Source organism: Prosopis cineraria, unplaced genomic scaffold (genome assembly GCF_029017545.1).
Source record: "Prosopis cineraria cultivar Desert tree isolate PC_DT_omini unplaced genomic scaffold, ASM2901754v1 PC9, whole genome shotgun sequence".
Lineage (NCBI taxonomy): Eukaryota > Viridiplantae > Streptophyta > Magnoliopsida > Fabales > Fabaceae > Prosopis > Prosopis cineraria.
This window is the reverse complement of record NW_026555340.1, coordinates 22,315,945-22,336,789: the sequence shown is the minus strand read 5'-3', so window position 1 is coordinate 22,336,789 and position 20,845 is coordinate 22,315,945. Positions and strand designations below refer to the sequence as shown.

At 35.3% G+C, this 20,845-nt stretch overlaps 1 protein-coding gene across 1 annotated transcript; it reads left to right on the top strand.

Moving 5' to 3' along the window:
- The first annotated feature begins 652 nt into the window (after nt 1–652).
- Nucleotides 653–19,021, top strand: LOC129321007 (myosin-17). The gene is made up of 39 exons (XM_054966731.1): nt 653–944; nt 2,461–2,589; nt 3,033–3,176; nt 3,253–3,398; nt 3,478–3,634; nt 3,806–3,864; nt 4,172–4,331; nt 4,447–4,596; nt 4,683–4,819; nt 4,919–5,065; nt 5,584–5,685; nt 5,754–5,811; nt 5,902–6,003; nt 7,266–7,303; nt 7,462–7,588; nt 7,702–7,872; nt 8,828–8,959; nt 9,085–9,194; nt 9,386–9,446; nt 10,408–10,585; nt 11,793–11,998; nt 12,147–12,266; nt 12,352–12,450; nt 12,551–12,772; nt 13,263–13,402; nt 14,274–14,391; nt 14,480–14,521; nt 14,618–14,698; nt 14,996–15,166; nt 15,291–15,446; nt 15,538–15,744; nt 16,674–16,811; nt 16,894–16,964; nt 17,085–17,184; nt 17,264–17,320; nt 17,410–17,466; nt 17,549–17,629; nt 17,750–17,832; nt 18,404–19,021. Exons 1-39 carry the CDS (start codon nt 942–944, stop codon nt 18,525–18,527), a joined length of 4,584 nt encoding a protein of 1,527 aa, XP_054822706.1. The 5' UTR covers nt 653–941; the 3' UTR covers nt 18,528–19,021.
- Nucleotides 19,022–20,845: the final 1,824 nt, after the last annotated feature.

Sequence of the window (20,845 nt, the reverse complement as noted above, 5' to 3'; positions counted from 1 at the left end):
ATTGCCTTTTTTTAAAAGTGTCATTATTTATGAATGCCTTTATATTTATTATAGGGTGTTTAATAGGAATAAATATGAAAAGACAAGGTTAATTTGAAAGTAAATAACTATTTAATTAGAGCGAGATTTACTTAAAAATACCTTATATTTTTTAATGGAGGGAGCACACTTCAAAATAATCCAAGCCTAAGGTGATTTAGAATATTTCAGTTTGACATGTATACTCAAACAAAATGATTAACTAACTAAACCAAAGTGATTTGGTGTTCTAGTCCCAGAAAAGGAATATGGAAACAAATATTAGTAAATTGCCATATAAAATAAAACATAAAACAAATTGAAGAAAATAAGCAGGGTAGCTTTGTAAATAAAAACAAACATGTGTCCTAAAACAGAGGAGTGAAAATGAGTGGAACATGTCCAACGTCGTCGTTCACGCCAAAACGCCGTTGTTGCGGAGACCCCGAAACGCCCACCCTCCCAGTCAAAACTCAATCCCATACTTTTCCTCAAGCAAACTCGACAACAGCACCAATATTATTATTAATTAATTAACTCTTAATTCTTAAATTATTTTAGCTTAATTTTTATTTAATTTTCTCTAACCATTTACAACGAAGAATTGAAGACAGAAAGAGAGAGACAGAACAACTCTTTAGATAGAGAAACAAGTTCAACTTTGCTTTTCAGTATATAAATCCTTCCATTTCCGTAGTGAGAGAGAACCAAAAACAAAAAGTGCACAAGAGAGAAACGGAGAGGAACTCTCTCTACAAGATTTGAACCATTTGCTGTTTTCCCTGCTTCCTTTAGAATTTCCATTGAAGCTTTGTACCCATCGTTTTGGCCTCTCTCCGATCCGGGTCGCCGAGTTCCGGTATATCGCGACTCGGTCCTGCCTCGGATGAGCTAGTATCGAAGATCGCTGCGCATTAATCGCCATGGTAACCTTGGACCAAGTGCTTCTATTGATTGTGTGGCGCCTTTGTTTGGTTGATTTCTTTAGCTTGGACTCTTTGAGCTGCTTCGTTGAATCTGTTGGACTTAGGAGTTGTTTTTTTGTTGTTCTGTCGGATTGTGATATTTATGTCTTAGGGATATAATTGAGTTTCTAAACTAGTCTCTTGGTCGTCTAATTTTATTTATCTCTTGATTAATTTTGAATTTTGGTGGGCGACCATGGGGGTTGCATATTTATGATAGCCCATCTATTCTATGTATTTCTAAAAGATAGTGGGCAATGGAGGTTGATGGATATAAATAGGTGCTCAGTAATATTAGGGTAAATATGGGTAGGCAATTGGATGGAGATTAAAATGGACCAGAAGTGTCCAAATTTCGGCTCATTTTCCTAGACATACGATACTAATATATGGTGTTCTATCGACATGTTCTTCTCGTCTACTTAAAATTGTAGAAGGAACCGTTTGGAACATGAAGTGGCTATTTCTGTTACATGTTCATGCTTTATGATAATTTTATAAACGAGGTAAAAACGTCAGTAAGGAATAAATATTTGGTTAAGGAAGGAACCAATTAGATCTGATGAAAGAAAGCTTGCGCTTATTATTATTTTTTTGTTGCTGTTATTTCTCCGTAAATTCCACTGAAGAGTGAAATTTTCGGAAATTAACTTTGAAAGGATACTTCTGTGTCAATGGCAGGATGATGTATAATAAGTCCATCATACTAAAGTAAAATAAATTTGAATCCATCTACTGAATGAATTCCTGCAAATTTGTTGATGCATAGCGTGATTGATAGTTGTGAATATGCGGGCAAAACTTCAGGGATAGGACAGGCAGCATTTCCAAAACCCCTTGCCGTTGCTTCATTTGCATTTGTCCTCAAAAAAGGTCAAAACGGTGGGATGGACCAGTGACAAGAACACGACGATGATTGAATGTCAATTTGTTGCATGTGCATATGATGATTGACGAACTTGGATGCAGATGACATTAACAATGCTAAATGTTGAAACTCATATGTACAGCATCTATCAAGATTGATATTTGATCATGAACATACAATGGCAAATTCTTATTCTCTCATACAACAAATATGATCTGAGCGTTCTTTATGCCTTCTCTCTTGCCAAAATTCACTATGTTTCTTGGTGTCAAAATTAAGTCCATCAAGCTTAAGTTTTAGGGTTTGCCGTGCTATCTGTGGCCCAGAGCACATTTGCTTGCATCTCCTCCTCCTCTTTCATTTTAACAACTTTCCTTAGTTACGTATATTGCTGTGTTAGCTTTTGTGTAGGCATGTAGTTGGTCTTTACCATTTTGTGTATGACTTTTTAAAATTTTAAGCATTATGTGGAATTTTAAATTTTTTGGGAAATGCTATATTTTGAAAATGTATGCGTTATACTATCTTTCTTTCTTTCTTTCTTTCTTTCTCTTTTTAATCTTCATGGTTGGTACTGTATGATGGAGTACTCTGTCTTTATCTTTGCAGTCTGCTCCTGTGAACATTATTGTTGGCTCTCATGTCTGGGTTGAAGATCCAGCACAAGCATGGATTGATGGAGAAGTATTCAAAATCAATGGCAAACAAGTCCATGTTCGCACCACAGATGGGAAGACAGTGAGTCAAACACTACCATCTTTATTGTAAACTTCTGGATGTGAATCAGATTTTCTATAAATTTATTAGCTTGTTTGCTTTGATTCTTTATTCTAGAAATGTCTCTTGGCCCTTGCAATCTCTAGCTTGCTCAAATTCCTTTCAGAATTCATATAAAAAAGTCTAGGAGTTAGGTTGGCTGTTTTAGCTCCAATGCAGGGTTTACCGCAATTGGTGGGTGCCTACCAACCAAAGGACATCAATAAAAAAAATAAACTCAAGACCTTTGGTCAATGCAACTTGATCCAACTGATGGAGCCAAACCTTCGCTTTTCAATCTTCAATTACGGAAATTCAGCACTCTTCCTTGATAATTATCTGCATGTCTTTTTGTTTGACTGAAATTAATGAAGAGTGTTGCAACTTTCAGTATTAGTTCTAACAGTTTGACATTCTGGTTTCAGGTTGTCACAAATATGTCAAAGGTTTTTCCCAAGGATAATGAAGCTCCTCCTGGAGGTGTTGATGACATGACAAAACTGTCATATTTGCATGAGCCTGGAGTTCTGCACAACTTGGCAACAAGATATGAGCTAAATGAAATCTATGTAAGATATTTATGCACTGACTTGCTTTTCACAACAGGAACTTGCTAATAATGTTAACCGTTCTACATTGTTGCAGACATATACTGGAAATATTCTGATTGCCATAAACCCATTTCAAAGATTACCCCATCTGTATGATACTCACATGATGGAACAGTACAAAGGAGCTGCATTTGGAGAGTTGAGTCCCCATGTTTTTGCAGTTGCAGATGTTGCATACAGGTAAACTAGTGGTGTTAATTTGATATGCTTCCTTTATAGTCTCTTGTGGTTAAACTTACTTCCTGGTTATAATTGCTAGAGCAATGATCAATGAGGGTAAAAGCAACTCGATCTTGGTCAGTGGTGAAAGCGGTGCTGGTAAGACAGAGACAACGAAGATGCTCATGCGATATCTTGCTTACCTAGGGGGGCGATCTGGAGTAGAAGGGCGAACAGTTGAACAGCAAGTTCTGGAAGTATGTTGGAGCTTCTTTTCTGTTTCTTGGATATCCCCCTTTTTGTGCACGTCTTTGAGGATGGAGGGCCTAAATCAAGTTTCCTTTACTTCACATTATTTTATCTAGATTGCATATTTTTAAAAGGCACAAGATTGTTCCCTTAATCTTGTTTGTATATTGTTATTTCAGTCTAATCCAGTTCTTGAAGCATTTGGCAATGCAAAAACAGTTCGAAATAATAACTCAAGGTGCGTTTTTACAGCTACAATATCTGGTCAGACTGATCTTACTGTAAACATTTGTGTGTGTGGTCTTTCTTTTTTCTTGTCCTACTTAATCTCTAGCTAAACATATGGTAGTTGAACAAGATGAACCAGGAAAGTTCAGTGGTGGCTGATCCCTATCAATACCCTGAATTTTGAGTTCTCTTTTCTGGCATTATTGTTTAATGATTTAGCAAACCAATTGTATTAGTAGAAAATGGGTTCTATTATTTTCACTTTCATGATTAATATAACATTTTCTTCTCATGTTCATCCTAATATTGACATGCAGTCGTTTTGGTAAATTTGTTGAGATCCAATTTGATCACAAGGGAAGAATCTCGGGGGCAGCCATACGAACGTACTTGCTTGAGAGGTCTCGTGTTTGTCAAATTTCAGATCCTGAAAGAAATTACCATTGCTTTTACCTTCTTTGTGCTGCACCAGCTGAGGTGATAATTCTCTTTCATGATATTGAAACGAGTCATGTTCTTTTTCTCATGGATTGGCACCTATCCTGCTATATTGTTGTACATTATGCACTATGCTAAACTCTTAATTTTGCAGGTAAAAGAGAAGTATAAACTCGGAAGTCCTAGTTCCTTCCATTACTTAAATCAATCAAAGTGCTATGAATTGGATGGAGTGGATGATGCAGATGAATATCTCGCTACTCGAAGGGCAATGGATATTGTTGGAATTAGTGAGGAAGAGCAGGTTAGTTTTCCGAATCCTATTTCCTAATGTAATTTAAGTGATCTCTTTGTGAAGCTTCTTTTATGATAAATGACAATATATTTCAGGAAGCAATTTTTAGGGTTGTGGCAGCAATTCTTCACCTTGGGAATATTGAATTCTCAAAAGGAGAGGAGATTGACTCTTCTGTCATCAAAGATGAGAAGTCTAGATTCCATCTTAACATGACTGCTGAACTTCTTAGGTATGCACAATATGATCCTCATCTACTTTTCAGATGCAGTGCTATATTATAGTTTCATATTCTGTAGTCTGTGCATTGAATTTTTTAAAATTACTGCAGGTGTGATGCTAAGAGTTTGGAAGATGCATTGATCCAACGTGTGATGGTAACACCTGAGGAAGTTATTACAAGGACCCTAGATCCTATTGCAGCTGTTGGTAGCAGGGATGCATTGGCTAAAACCATTTATTCACGCTTATTTGATTGGTAATGAACCTCAGGCTCTAGCCCTATTTCTGTACTGTATGCTCTGTTTCATATCGTGCGAACTACCATAACTTGTGCATATAAAAGGGAGAATTACATGCAAGTCCCACACAACATATTTAATCATCACAAGGTCCATTGTTAACTAAGCTCAGTTTTCAATGGAGCTTATAGTATTTAATTGTGTTGGGTGGAACCTCAAAGTAATTCTCCCAATTTTATAAAGATAGACATAAGCAAATTCATTATTGTTAGTGGGCTGAATATGGACATTTGAATAAGGTTTTCAATTGGGAATTTATTTAACTAGTGATAGATTGCATATTTTGGAAAGACAATAATCATATTCATATAGTTAAAAGATCCACAGGGAAACTATTTATTGTCATCAGTAGTTCTCCAGGAAATCATTTTTTTTTTGGGTGGTTGAATCACCGTTTTTCTAGCTTACATTTCCTTCAATGTTTTATGTTCTGTCATTTTTACGATTTTTTGGTTTTTTTTCTCCTTTCTTTCAGGCTTGTGGAAAAAATTAACATTTCAATAGGGCAAGATCCAAATTCAAAATCTATCATTGGAGTTCTTGATATCTATGGATTTGAGAGTTTTAAGTTCAACAGGTAAGCCATTGCATTCAAGTTGTGTTATGGTATTCAGCCTTATATCTAATGATTTCTTTTTCTAAAAGTTTTGAGCAGTTTTGTATTAATTTTACAAATGAAAAGCTGCAACAACATTTTAATCAGGTTTGTTAATTATTTATGGATTTTGATCTGTATTTTGTAATTCTGTTTTTAACCCGGATAATTAAGGTTTTTCTGATGGGGTGATTGCAGCATGTCTTTAAAATGGAACAAGAAGAATATACCAAAGAAGAGATTGATTGGAGTTACATTGAGTTTGTCGATAACCAAGATGTTTTGGATCTAATTGAGAAGGTTTCTTACTGTTGCTACATTATTAATCTTTCCTATGTAAAAAATGTGATTTACTTATTGCCTGTTTTTGGCATGAGATGTGCTTTTTTGGATATTCTGAAAGGAGAAAACTTGTGTATTTACCATTATATATTTAAGGAGTGTGCTTCCAATCAACTCAAACATGTAGATTTTTTATATATTATTTATGCCCCGTTTGATACAGAGAAGTGTTTTTGGTGGAAGTGGAGGTGGAGGTAGAGGTGGAAGTGGAGGTGGGTTTAAAAGCATGTTTGGTATGCAGATAGAAGTGGAATAAAAATTTTATTTAATAAATATATTTATATTTTAAAAGACCAAAATATAAATTTTTTTGACAAAAAAAAAAAATGCTTCATCTTCTCCCTATCCTTCCCAACCAGCCCTACACCAGTCATGACTGTTATCCAAAATATTCAACACCCAACAAACCCAATAAAGATGAACTCCCACTTTAATTCAGGGAGCACATGAACCAGATTTGAGGGAAAAAAAAGAAAGAAATAAAAAAAAAAAACTGTAGTGTTTTGCATTTCCCCTTCCTCGCTGTGAACCCTTTGAATCCTCACAGCCAAGCCCCTTTGTTGTTGTGAATCACCATCTTGAAGAAAAACGAAAGATTGGAGCAAAGTTTAAATAATTTGTGGACCTATGGAGAGAGAAGATGAGGAACTAGATTTGGATCCATGAGAGAACCGTTGTGAACCGCTATTGAAGAACAAAAAATTATGGAATCAAATGTAAAAATCAAATTTGTTGGTTGTTTTAGGAGCGTGCTGTTGAACATTGTCCTGGACCATCTCCATCAATCTGGAGCATGCTGCTGAACATAGTCCTTCTTCTTCATCGTCATCCTTTGGTTGTTCTCGGAGAGAAGGTGATGGGGTAAAATGGTCAGATATGAAATTTCAAAGAAGTGGAACCTAACTCTTTTGGCTTGGGTGTGGAACTCAGGTACATCAAATTTGATGGAACTGAGTTCTTTGAGAAGCCACTTCAAGCATACCAAACATGCCAAATTTTGAATTCCACTTCCACTTCTTCCGCTCCAATTCTCTGGTACCAAACGAGGCATTAGTATTAAGGCTAAGTACCTAAATCTTCTTTCTGAAACATATATAGTGGAGCAAATGTCATTGAATTGTCATATTTAGTTTAGGCATATGCATGCATTTGTTTGCATTTCTTGTGTGAAAAATGATGGAGGTAGTGATGATTATTCTATCTTATTTAATCCTTTTCAGAAACCTGGAGGAATAATAGCACTCCTTGATGAGGCCTGGTATGCAACTGATAGAGATTTAATCCTTTATTTGGCACTGCTTTTAATGGCAAGCTATTTTCATTGTCAAGAGAAGGATATGTTATGGATTTATAAGCATGCATTACCTGATTTTCATCCTTTGGTTGGACTCATTTTTGCTTGGTTGCTTGACACAGTATGTTTCCTAAGTCCACACATGAAACATTTGCTCAGAAGTTGTACCAGACATTCAAAAACAACAAACGCTTTGTCAAACCCAAACTTTCTCGTACAAGTTTCACCATATGTCATTACGCAGGGGAGGTAGATATATTAAACACATTTATTTTACATGTTTCCATTGATTTCTTTTTTAATCATAACTTGTTTCTTCAACATCTTTCTTCTCACATTTTGTTTACCATTTTCTTGCCCAGGTACTCTACCAGGCTGATATGTTTCTCGACAAAAACAAGGATTATGTGGTTGCAGAACATCAGGCTCTACTGACAGCCTCAGAATGCTCGTTTGTGGCTGGTCTATTCCCACCTTCTCAAGAGGAGTCATCAAAATCATCCAAATTCTCATCAATTGGATCACGCTTCAAGGTATTATCATCCCTTTGTCTCCTTTTGGAATGTATATAGGTATTGATGGAATCTCACTTTGAAATAGCCACAGGTAGTTTTTCTGGTACTTGAGTGGCATGGTTCTTGCCGCTCACAAGCCAGTTTTTAAGGGTTGGTTTTCCATACTTGCTTATACCTTAGGGATCTGTCTTCTCACTTTCTGAAAGCTGAACACTATGCTTGCTTAGCGATGAGAAATGAAAATATATATATATATATATATATAGCATGCTGAAACTGACATGTGCATGATAACATAAAAAAGGGTCTTCCTATCTCTAATCACCGGTGGTAGTAGCATATTGAGATATTCCTGAAATTATTTTAACTCTGTCAGTTTTTAATTTCTGCGTATTTTGATTCTTATTCAGTTACTTTATTTTGATGCATTTTATTTCCTGATTGGGATTTGATGGCTATCTTCTATGCTTCTTTCTCCTAGCTATGTTCTTTTCTTCCCTGGAATGAAGTATATGAATGCATGAACAATTATAGAAGTAGGACATGCTGATTAATTGCCTATATGGCACTGGGGTAGGGCTTTTCTGTTGCTGATTGCAAAGTTATTTTGGACAGTAAATAATCTAGCTAGTTCTTATTCAATTACTTGCTAAATGGTGATAACTGTTGTATATGCATATGCTGAGAAGCCATGGGAACCTAGACACCCTTGAAATACAAGGCTGGCAAAACCACAAGAATATGTCATAATAGTCACGGATATCATCATTTGAGTTCACAAGTGCTTCAACTTTTTGCTCAACTTTTAGTTTGATCTTCCTCTTTGACATGGTGTTGCTTGGTAGTCTTGCATGGTATTTATTTGCGACTCTGGCCCTTAATGATACAGTCTCAGCCATCTCTTTATCAACTGATGTATCTGGGCCATTTTATTCTTCAATAAGTGAATGACTTGTGTTTCTTAAAAATGCAGTTACAACTTCAATCTTTGATGGAGACCTTAAGTTCAACAGATCCTCACTATATCAGATGTGTGAAACCAAACAATGTCCTCAAGCCTGCTATTCTTGAAAATGTCAACATTATCCAACAATTGCGCTGTGGTGTGAGTATATCACCATGTTTTTTTTTTTTGTCTTCTTCAGCTTTAATATTTAAGCATGCAAAGTTACAATATATTTGACATCTATCTATTCTTGTTGATTGGTTATCACATTATTTTTACTGCAGGGTGTGCTTGAGGCAATTAGAATCAGCTGTGCTGGATATCCTACTAGACGGACCTTTTATGAGTTTCTTAACCGATTTGGTGTTCTTGCCCCTGAAGTTTTGGATGGAAAGTAAGTCTCATTTTGTATGGGCTGTATTTGTCTTTGGCTTGGTTAATTGCTTTTTTATTCCAGGAAAAACGTAATGTCTGGTATATCTCTGATTTCTAGAGCATCCAATGTACTGCTTTACCTGTAGTTTAATTCTCACTCCTGCTTTTCATCTCTATACTAGTTAACTGTTTCTACTTATTCCTTTTCAGCTATGATGATAAAGTCGCATGCCAAATTATCCTAGATAAAATGGGTTTGAAAGGCTACCAGGTGATTCAACTGCTTCTTGTAGCTTGATATGTTTATAATTGCGCATGGGAGGGACAAGACTTGAAACTGAAAGTTGAGAATAAGCCAAGCACTGCTATTTGGCTGAATAGATGATACTCTTCACAATGTGGAATATTTGAATTCAGTAGTTTAAGACTTGTTCATATTAAGGAGATAGCTGACTATGAATCAACCACCCACTCTCATAAATCAAGCGAAAAATCATAAAAAAAAAGTAATAGAGATCACATGATGCATGGAAATAAAAAAGAAAAGAAACAAGTTGACTTTGATGCTAAAGTCCCATGTGATAAACAAGGGACGATCAGAGAATGAAAAATCTGATCATAATGAGCCTCTAATCATGAGATTCCAACACATAACAATCTGTGAATTGTTTTTTAATTGATGTATTGGGGATGGGGTCAGTCTGCTGCTTAGCATGTGCAGCCAAAATTAATTTTCTGATTAGAAGAGTGCACGGTTGTGATACTGATGTATTTGCAGTACTCAGAAAATTTTGGGACTAATAGAAAACTTTGAATATCACACAGCCACAGTGCCATGACGCATCATTAAAAAAAAAAACAAAGAAAGAAAGGGAAAACTTTGAATTAATCCTTTACTATGTCATGCAGGCTTACCTTAGGGATAAAAATTCAAAAAAAAGGAAAAAATAATAAAAATGAGCCACAATTTTTTTGCCATAGAAAATATGGTTTATTGAGTTTTTAAAGTTGTATATTTATAATTTTTCCAACATACAGTCATACATACGTATATATATTCCAGTAGTTCTTGATGTTGGTTACTGTATGTAGGAACTCCTGGATCTGTTTATTTGTTTGCGTGCTTTGGTCTTAAAGGTTGCTTAGCTTTGAGTTATTTTACCATATCATGTGGAAGTCTATGCTAATGCACTCTGTTACTTCCATTCTCACTGTTTATGATGCTTTGACAGATAGGCAAGACAAAGGTTTTCCTAAGAGCTGGTCAGATGGCTGAGCTGGATGCAAGAAGAGCTGTGGTGCTTGGAAATGCAGCAAGAACTATCCAAAGACAAATATGCACCTATATTGCACGCAAGGAGTTCATTGAATTGCGGCAAGCTGCAATTTACTTGCAATCTAACTTGCGAGGTATCCAGATTTTTGTCTTAAAGGCCGCCTTCAATTTTTCTTTGCTTCATTGTTTGGGAAATTTTGAACCTTTAGCACAACTCTGTCTACTGGTCCGTTTTTTATATTCAGGTACTGACAGATGATTGTAAATCTCCCGAGTTTTTGTGCCATCCAAAGTTTAATAAAGAATAGAACTTTGAATGTGTCATCAAATTTTTGATTCAAGTGTTCATATTTGACCTATTAGGAAATCCAATTTTGAATTTTGGGAGTCTTACTGCTTGGTGTTATAGCTGTCTGCGCATATCATTAAATGTGCGTGTTTCTTGGGGGATTAAGTCATAAAATGTCCTCTGGTTTTTACTTCTTGCAAGTGTAGTATGTCACAGATGAAGCATGCTACTTGAACCAAGAAAATATGGCGGCATTACTGTTACTAGAATTTTGAAAGCTAGCTTTAGTCTTATATAACTGTCTGAGGCATTAGTAGAACTAGTCTTGTTCTCCTGACAACTTAAGCTGTCATGATGAAATGATTTTTTAACATGGTATTGGTGCCTCAATGACTCCGTGCTTGAGTCAATCCTTACTGCTCTTGCGAAAGGTCAACATTTTATGGTCAAAACAATATTGCAGAAAACATGCAGTTGTGTTCCATTTGACGGTACTGAACTTGTGGTCATAGCCAGTACCCACAAATAAAAAACTGTTAATTTCTATGTTTTGGATGCTTGATGATGGGTTGTGATTGAGGTTTTTGTTGGCACAAGATAAGTTGTTAGAGGAAGTTCCAGCTGTAGCAATTGTCATAGCTCTAGATTCTCAAAAGTTTGCTCCTCCATGATGTAGGGGCCTGGACTTGCTAACATGAAAACTAGTAGGGCTGAAGTGAGACTAGGACCATGTAGAAAGATCCACTGGTTTGCAAAGCTCACGTGGAGCAACTATGAAAGTGATTTGAACTCATGAATACTCAAATTTTCAAGCTAAAACAATGCATGATAAATCAGTCTTATTACTGACATTTGTCTTGTTTCTTTGGTCACTAAGCCTATATTTCATTAAACCTCTTGTCCGTAAGGTGTTCATACCATTCTAAAATTTATGCTGCAGTGAAATACTTAATTATTTCTGGTAAAATAGGTTCTTTTTATCCATATCGGTTTACCTACATAAACTCATTTCTTAATGTGGTGTTCTTTTGGTTCAATTTGATAATGGATAGGCATATTGGCTCGGAAGCTGTATGAGCAGTTGCGGCGTGAAGCAGCAGCTGTGAAGATAGAGAAGAATTTCAGAGGATACATTGCAAGGAAATCTTACCTAACAGCACGATCATCTGCAATCACATTACAGACAGGTTTAAGGGCTATGAAGGGCCGTGATGAATTTAGATTTAGAAAGCGAACAAAGGCTGCAATTATTGTACAGGTGCTCGTCTATCTATCATCTTTATCATTTGTAGACTTTGTTGAGAAGACATGAACCCTGTTTTATTTTCCATGTGTATTTGTATGTGTCTTACTTCTGTATAATTTTGCCATCTCATATAAATATCTTTTGTGAAAAAATTTTGCAGGCTCGCTTGCGTCAACATATTGCACGTTCTTATTATAGAAGACTGCAGAAAGCTGCAATTGTTACTCAATGTGGCTGGAGGAGAAGGGTTGCTAGGAGGGAACTCAGAAAACTTAAAATGGTTAAAATGATAATTTATTTTTAATGCTGTTTGTGTTGCTTGAGAAATGACTTAAGGATCTTATAATTTGTCCAACTTCATTTAGGCTGCAAGAGAAACAGGGGCTCTTCAAGAGGCAAAGAACAAACTAGAAAAGCGTGTTGAGGAACTTACATGGCGTTTACAAATTGAAAAGCGTTTGAGAGTAATTATCATATTTTATATTTATCAAATTGCTTTCTTGATTGGTGACATGATTGTTGCAAATCTCATGCCATGATAATTTTATTTTATTCTTTTTATAGACTGATTTGGAAGAGGAAAAAGCACAAGAAATTGCCAAGTTAAAGGATGCATTGCATGCGATGCAAATGCAAGTTGAAGAAGCAAATGCCAAAGTCCTCAAAGAACGTGAGGCTGCTCGGAAAGCAATTGAAGAAGCACCCCCAGTTATCAAGGAGACTCCTGTAATAATTCAGGATACTGAAAAGCTTAATTCCTTGATGGCTGAAGTCAATAGTTTGAAGGTATAAAATCATTATTCATTTAATTTTTACACCATTCATTCACATTTCCTCTTATAGTATTTTAAAAGTTTCATATGAAAAAAGTTTGATAAAAAAGACTGATGGCTACTTTCTTTAACTGAAACATCTGACCATTTATTTAGGTTACATGAATATTTTAACTATTTTTTTCCTTAATTCATTTGTTGTTGTCTTGGACTTTATGCATCATTCCTGAGATATTTTGATTTAAACAATCATAATTGCATGTTTATGCAGACAACTTCTGGAATTGAATGGGTGATTTCGATTTGAAATTGAAGTTATATGGCTTCATTTAACTCACACATTATGATAATTGGATGGGGACATTTGGATTCTGGATTTATATTTCAACGCTTCTTTATGCCTAGAGAAAGGGGAGAAGGAAATCAGTTAGTAGCATATGATTTCACAGGGTGCTTAGTGCTTACAACATACCGAGTGCTTGATTTAATTTTCTGTCATACAGGAGTCATTGATAACAGAAAGAGGGGCTAAAGAAGAGGCCAGAAAAGCTCATGCAGATGCTGAGGCTAGAAATGCAGAGCTGGTTAAGAAAGTAGAAGATTCTAGTCGCAAAGTGGATCAACTTCAGGAATTGGTTCAAAGGTCAGTCAAAAGCTTTTGGGGGGAGGGGCGGCTTAAAAACCGACTTTTAACTATTCCACAATTGCATCCAGCCTACAATATTGCATGAGAAACTCAGGTTTAGGTCCTATCAGCACTCTCAATTTCCCCCTTTACTTTTCATAAATTGGATTGACAGTTCACAAGATTTAATTATTTATTTATTTTGATAGAAAAAGAAGTTTTGTTATGCAAGGGGTATTACAAGAGAGTAGGGTACGAAGTACCAACACTTTAAACAACCATGAGCATATCACCAAAGGGAAGCTGGAAGAACTAACCTTTCTCTTATGTCATTTAGAGTCGTCAAATCACCTTTAAAACTCTTGGCATTCCTTTCTGACTAAATACACCGACACTGCTCATGGACCCTAAAAGAAGGAAATCAAGTGGGAAAAAAGAAATCCAATTGGTTTACTTATTGCCATGATAGTGAGTTATGATCAATTTCAGGTGCTGTAGGCATTTTTGGTGTCTTGAGGGTTCAGCCTGTTCAATTAACGTCTTAATTTCTATTTTTGGTAGCCCCAAAGTTAATGTCTCCTTTCAAATAAAGTGAGTTCTTAGAACTTGATGAGTCTACACATGTCTTCAGTTCATTTGCAACTTCCTCTGATTTGTGTCTTCTATTCCCTAAACTTCCCCCACCAAGCATCCAAGGACTTGTATAGTTTGTCTTTCGGCTGTCATTGTCATCAATTATTATCTTACATTTGTACTTGATCTGTGAATTTTTTTTTTGACCCTTAAAGCTGCATGCATGAAACAGCCTATCTTCTAACTTTCCCCATAATCAGCCATCTTCAACTTTCTTAATTTAAAATTGTTTTTAAAATATTTCTCAATGTATCAGATTGGAAGAAAAAATATCCAATTCAGAGTCAGAAAACCAAGTTCTTCGCCAGCAAGCATTGGCTGTATCACCAACTGGAAAAGCTCTATCTGTGAGACCAAGGACTGTGATTATACAGGTAAAGGCAAGGGATGAGCATTAGGTCATTTGCCTGCATTGCTTTCATGAATAGAAATTTACAGTGAGGTTTTGTGCACAATTGGCAGAGGACGCCAGAAAATGGAAATGCTTTAAATGGACCTGCAATGGTAGTACTCTTGCTTTTGGTGAATGCATATCAGTAATGTTTTTGGCAGTGGAAGATTTTGTTTAATTTTGAAATTATCTCCTTCTGTGTCCTTTAGGATATGACTCTTGCAGTATCAAATGTACGTGAACCTGAATCTGAGGGCAAGCCACAAAAATCTCTCAATGAGAAACAGCAAGTGAGTGGCTTGTTAGATGCTATAGACTATCTAAACTTTGTTGAGTATTTTGAAGGGAAAATGACAATTGAAGACCTTGTTAGAAGATCAGTGTAAAATGAGGGTCTTTAAGGTTGTAAACGTAGAAGTTTGAGCTGTAAATTTTGAAGTTTCAGTTGTGTCCAAGTCCTGATTCTACATTGATACTCTTACTAGGTCCTTAATTGTCAGCCACCCTCTTTTGAATTGTATCGTCAATTTTTTTTAATCCTTTTTTCTCAATCTTGCCATTTCTTACTATCTCATTTTCTGGGTCAGGAAAACCAGGACTTGTTGATCAAGTGCATATCACAAGATTTGGGATTTTCTGGTGGCAAACCGATTGCTGCATGCATGATCTATAAATGTCTTCTTCACTGGAGATCATTTGAAGTTGAAAGAACAAGTGTTTTTGACCGTATCATTCAAACAATATCCTCAGCTGTTGAGGTAACTTGCACTTTTTGATTATTTGAGCATTCTTCAAAATAATGTGCTTTTCATTAATAATTGCTTATACCAATTCTGAAATACTACAGATATTTTACTAATAATGATTTCTGGAACATTAAAGGCACAGGATAATGCTGATATGTTAGCCTACTGGTTGTCTAATACATCAACTTTGTTGTTGCTTCTCCAACGCACTCTCAAAGCAAGTGGGGCAGCTAGCTTAACACCACAAAGACGGAGAACAGCCTCAGCTTCTCTGTTTGGAAGAATGTCTCAAGTATGAAATTGGAAGCAACCGTTTATCAGTATCTACTTCCTGAAGAAACTCTCATCAGTTGATGAATTTGTTGTCCTTTCTGTGATGTTAGGGGCTACGGGCATCTCCTCAAAGTGCTGGTTTGCCATTTCTAAATGGTAGAGGGCTCAGTAGACTGGATGATTTAAGGCAAGTGGAAGCAAAATACCCCGCTTTGCTGTTCAAGCAGCAGCTTACGGCCTTCCTAGAAAAAATATATGGAATGATAAGAGACAACCTTAAGAAGGAGATATCTCCATTACTTGGATTGTGTATACAGGTAGACTTTTCAGGTTACTATTTTATGAATGCTAGTGACAAATGACAAGTGAAATTTTAGGCAAAAGCACACTTTTGATCCTCTAATTTTACACGAGGTTTCAATTTGATCTCTTAATTTTATAAAATGATCTTTTTAGTCCTATAATCCTAATACTATTAATGAAATTAATAGAAAATGTTTGCTCTACAATTTTAAATGGTGACAAAGCATGCTCAAATACTGATCCTTTAATCCAATCAAATCTAAGATTAATGAATAAATGAATGAGTTGCCTATTACTATTAATGTCAGTATTTGTGAATGCTTTGCCAGCATTTAAACTAGCTTCATCATCATTTTCTATTAATTAGATTAATAGTATTAGAGTTAGAGGACTAAAAAGACACTTAATAAAATTAAGGGAACAAATCAAAACCTTTTATAAATTTAGAAAACCAAAAGTGCACTTTGCCAAAATTTTATTGTACTTCTCTAATATTAAGGTTTTGCAGCAATAGGCATTCGTGTGTGTCATTAGCAAACAACAAATTTCTGTTACCTGTAACCAATATTTTATGAAGTCCAAAAGGCCATTATTATATGTTTGTATTCAAATTTGTCAATATAATTTTTCGTAGTATATCAATGACACTGTAAAAAGTATGTGTACGTGTAACAAGACAATATGCTTTTAGTGAATGCTAACTAGAAAAGAAAACATTTTCCCCATTTTAAAGGAGAATTTCTAAAGAATATCATGTAGGTGACGGATTTTCATATGCTACTTTGCAGTAACGAGTAATCCCAAAATCATTAGTAGGTTGATATGCATGTCCACGGTGTATGCAAGCAGTCACGTGGGTTTGAGTTGAAAGTAATTGACAAGCACAGTTCTGAGTTCATATATCTGTTTAAGCTTCATTTTCATTTTGACAAAACAAATGCAGGCTCCAAGAACTTCACGTCAAGGTTTGGTGAAAGGACGCTCACATGCTAATGCAGTTGCACAACAAGCTTTAATTGCTCACTGGCAAAAAATTGTGAACAGCTTAAACAACTCTCTGAAGATAATGAAAGCAAACTATGTGAGTTCTAATGTTTCGCATGTAATTCCTGCATTTCCGTTCTTGCCCAAAGATAATATTTATTAAGGTTCTTTGTTCTTAGGTGCCCCCGTTCTTGGTCTGTAAAGTGTTCACTCAAATATTCTCATTCGTTAATGTTCAACTATTCAACAGGTACTTTCTTCCCCCCTGCACCCCCCCTCTCCATTCTCTTCTACCTGCATTACATATATATTGTATTGCTGCAAACAAAATGCTGTCATTTTCATTGACTTACTATGATCACATCTGCAGTCTTCTGTTGCGTCGTGAGTGTTGTTCATTCAGTAATGGGGAGTATGTAAAGACAGGTTTGGCTGAATTAGAACAGTGGTGTAATGAGGCAACAGAGGAGGTGGGCATCGAGCACCTTTTATATTCTGTTTAATTTTTTTCCCCATTTTAGGTCTCCACCTGAACTCTCTTATTTGCAGTATGCTGGTTCAGCTTGGGAGGAACTGAAGCATATCAGGCAGGCTGTTGGGTTCTTGGTACAAAAGATTTTTCATGGAAATAGAATTTTGATTTAATATTGATGCTTTCCTCTTAATCCATTGTCTGCTACTATTCTTGTATTTAGGTGATACATCAAAAACCCAAGAAGACCTTGAATGAAATTACAAAGGAGCTTTGTCCTGTGAGTGCCTTTTCTTCTCTATTTTTCCTTTTTCTAAATTTACTCTCTGATTCACATCGCAAGATATACTATGGTGCTGCAGGTTCTCAGCATACAACAGTTATACAGGATCAGTACAATGTACTGGGATGATAAATATGGCACGCACAGCGTGTCTTCAGATGTAAGCTAATGTCTCTAATTTTAATAATCTGCTTACAGTATTTATAGATGCTAGTAGTTGTGTCTTTTATAACTCCTTGAGTGCATTTTTTACACGGATCTCTTCTCTTTGATTGTGTAGGTTATTGCAAAAATGAGAGTCATGATGTCTGAAGACTCTGGCAATGCTGTCAGCAGCTCTTTCCTACTGGATGATGACTCAAGGTACGGCAAAAGCTTCGATTGTTGCGTATACTAGCTATTTAATTCCTCCCCAGTTGCTGGCCTCCATTTTGCTTTAATATCCAAAAATTCATAACATGAGATCAACTTGTTGCATGTCTCTTTCGATGATCTGGAATCACTTAACAAATGATTGGGGTGGGCTTTACAGATTGTATGACGCCATTGTACTCTATCAACAACCAAATTTTTGAAAATATTGTTAGCTAAAAGATTCCTTTCAATAATTTTATTGAGTGTTTTCTTTGGTCTTCCTCTACCTTTTCTTCACAGTACTCTATTGTTTGACCCTTCTCACCAATGCCTCTATTGGTCTTCTCTGAACATGTTCAAGTGATCTTTAGATGATTTTCAATCATATTCTCTACAATAGATACCCACACCATCTTAGAGAATTTTCACAACTGGGGGGCAACCATTTTTTTTTTTTTTTAAATGCTAGAGCTGAATAGGCCTAACAGTTCAAGGGTCATAATATTAGTTTATTCATTCATGTACATGATCGCCAATCATGGTTTTGACTATCACATTCAATCTTGAAATGCGAATGCAGCATCCCGTTCTCAGTAGATGACATCTCCAAATCCATGCAACAAGTTGATGTATCTGACGTGGATCCTCCTCCATTAATACGCGAGAACTCAGGATTCGGGTTCCTTCTAGCACGTTCAGAGTGATACAAAATATTCATGTCAATTATTGCTCTTCGTCTCTTTGGCTCTCCCAGTACAACACAAATTGCAGGTTCTAAAAATTGTTTATATAATCTCTTTGATGGTAATATGTACAGTATACTTTCACCAACCCAGGCTTCTGATATTGGTTTGTTGCCTGGGTTACTTCATTTTTACCCCTCAAGTTTTATCGACAAAGAGGGTTTCTACTTTTTCCTTTTGTTAAAGCCATGTTTGCATGGGTTGTAATGCATGGCAATTATAGGTAAGGGTTAGTGTCCAGGCACATCTGTCACACCTGCCCATGGTCTTTTTATGATTATTGTTTTATTTTTTGGGGGAGAAATGGTTTCTCTTTCCTCTTATTGTTGGTGGTTTTCTAGTGTTACAGTTAGGTGTAATTTAGTGACGTTAGATCATTTGGGTGTAATTTTGTATTTGTCATGATATTTTTTGGTGTTAAATTGAAATATCAGATAGGTTTTTTTTTTTTTTAATGGGCTGAGTTATCATTAAAAAAATGACTCAGTACAACTGTACATACCCCACATTATTTGTTTAAATTTTTATAGTTTCAATTTCAGCTTTATTAGAATCTGCCTTCCTCAGAATCACATGAAAAATGATCGGCTATTTCCTTTGTGCAAATGAATGACAATTTCTTCTTCTTTTCACAATTCTTGAGTTTTATGGCCAATATATTTCTCATCTGAATTCTTGAATTTATTTTTTTATGATAACTAATTTGTGAGTTGGGTTCCGAGAATTGATTAAGTTCATGGCATATTTTCAAGCTTAAGGAGCACTTGTAGAGGTTAGAGATAAAAGTTGAGCTAACAAAAATAATTACAAGTGTCCAACAATCGTGGTTAGCTTGCAATAGCAATGACTTGGACTAACTTATCTTGACAAGGAGTTTTTATGGCTTTAACAACAACTTTAGATATTTTAATAAAACTTAAGTTGCGTGATGGAGGTTATCATGTAGTGTCCTATGTGTATTGCTTTTCCTGTCATTTTGTTAGAAACCGTATGTGGTTTGCTTGAGAAACAATAATGCGAGAAGCAAACAACCATCGCTTGACAGCAAATTAATAGGTCAAATATCTGTATCTGTAAAATAAAATATAATTTTACAAGAGGTTTTTCAAATAAAAATATTTAATACTATAATCCATAAAAAGATGCTACAGTATTGATAAGCCTTGAATAATGTAACTTGAACTAGACTCTGCCACTGTGCGATGCACAAGGACACGATGCTATTTTCTTTTGACGGCATTATTCATGCTAATTTTTGTGGTCAACCGAAAATAATTTCAACATTATTTATTCTAACAAAGATGTTTTTGTAGAAATTATGTTATTTAGAAGATTTGAACTTGAGAGAGAGAGAGAGAGAGAGAGAGAGATTGTATGTTAAGAAAGAAGTGAGCTTATTTTTTTCAAAAATTTTCGAGTGGCAGATGAAATTAAAAAGTTCTGACAGCGAAATATATGCATATTAACCTATGCAATATTAAAAGAAGTACAGCCCTGCCAATGAAAATCAATTTTATAATGACTATTTATTTTTAGATTTTAAAATTTAAAACATTTATAAAATTTAAAACAGATGTATATAAAAACATTTAAATAAAAATAACGGTTACCGATTAAATGATGACACTTCAATGTCATACTTACTATTGTTTTTACTGTGCAAAAAACAATAGCAAAGTTTATATTTTGGAAAAGAAAAGATGCATGAGACTAATATCTAAAGCTAATCATATTTAAATAATGCAAAAACATAATAATACATCCTTCCCTTTTTATAAAATCCCTTCTAGAAACTTCTGTTATTTCAAATTATTAGATCCATTCTGAAATATAGTGAAGCATATCTTGTATTCTTTCTTTTCAAAAGTGCTCTTTATTATTGGGTTGCAACCATATTTATTGCAGAAAGAGAGAATTGCTTTGATACTTCATACATGAAATGGTATCTTTGGAATGTTGATCAAATTTTTGAAGAAATTAAAACACGTAACTAAGTTTAACTGAATTTCTTGATCTGCAAAATTTGTTTATAGAGATCTTACAAAATAGAATTGAGAGCATGTTCCTTTTTATTCCCAAATGGATAGACGCTATCTTCTCTTTAACCATAAAGAGAGAATTGTTAGCTTATTGGCTTGCAACTTTAATTCTTTCACAGTGAAAGGTAGACCAAACCTTCATAGTTTCATGTGCTTTCTTTTGATCACAATATTGAAACATTCATAACTTTTTTTTGGGACAGAATAGAGTATTAATAACTGTTTACAGTTTTTTTAAAA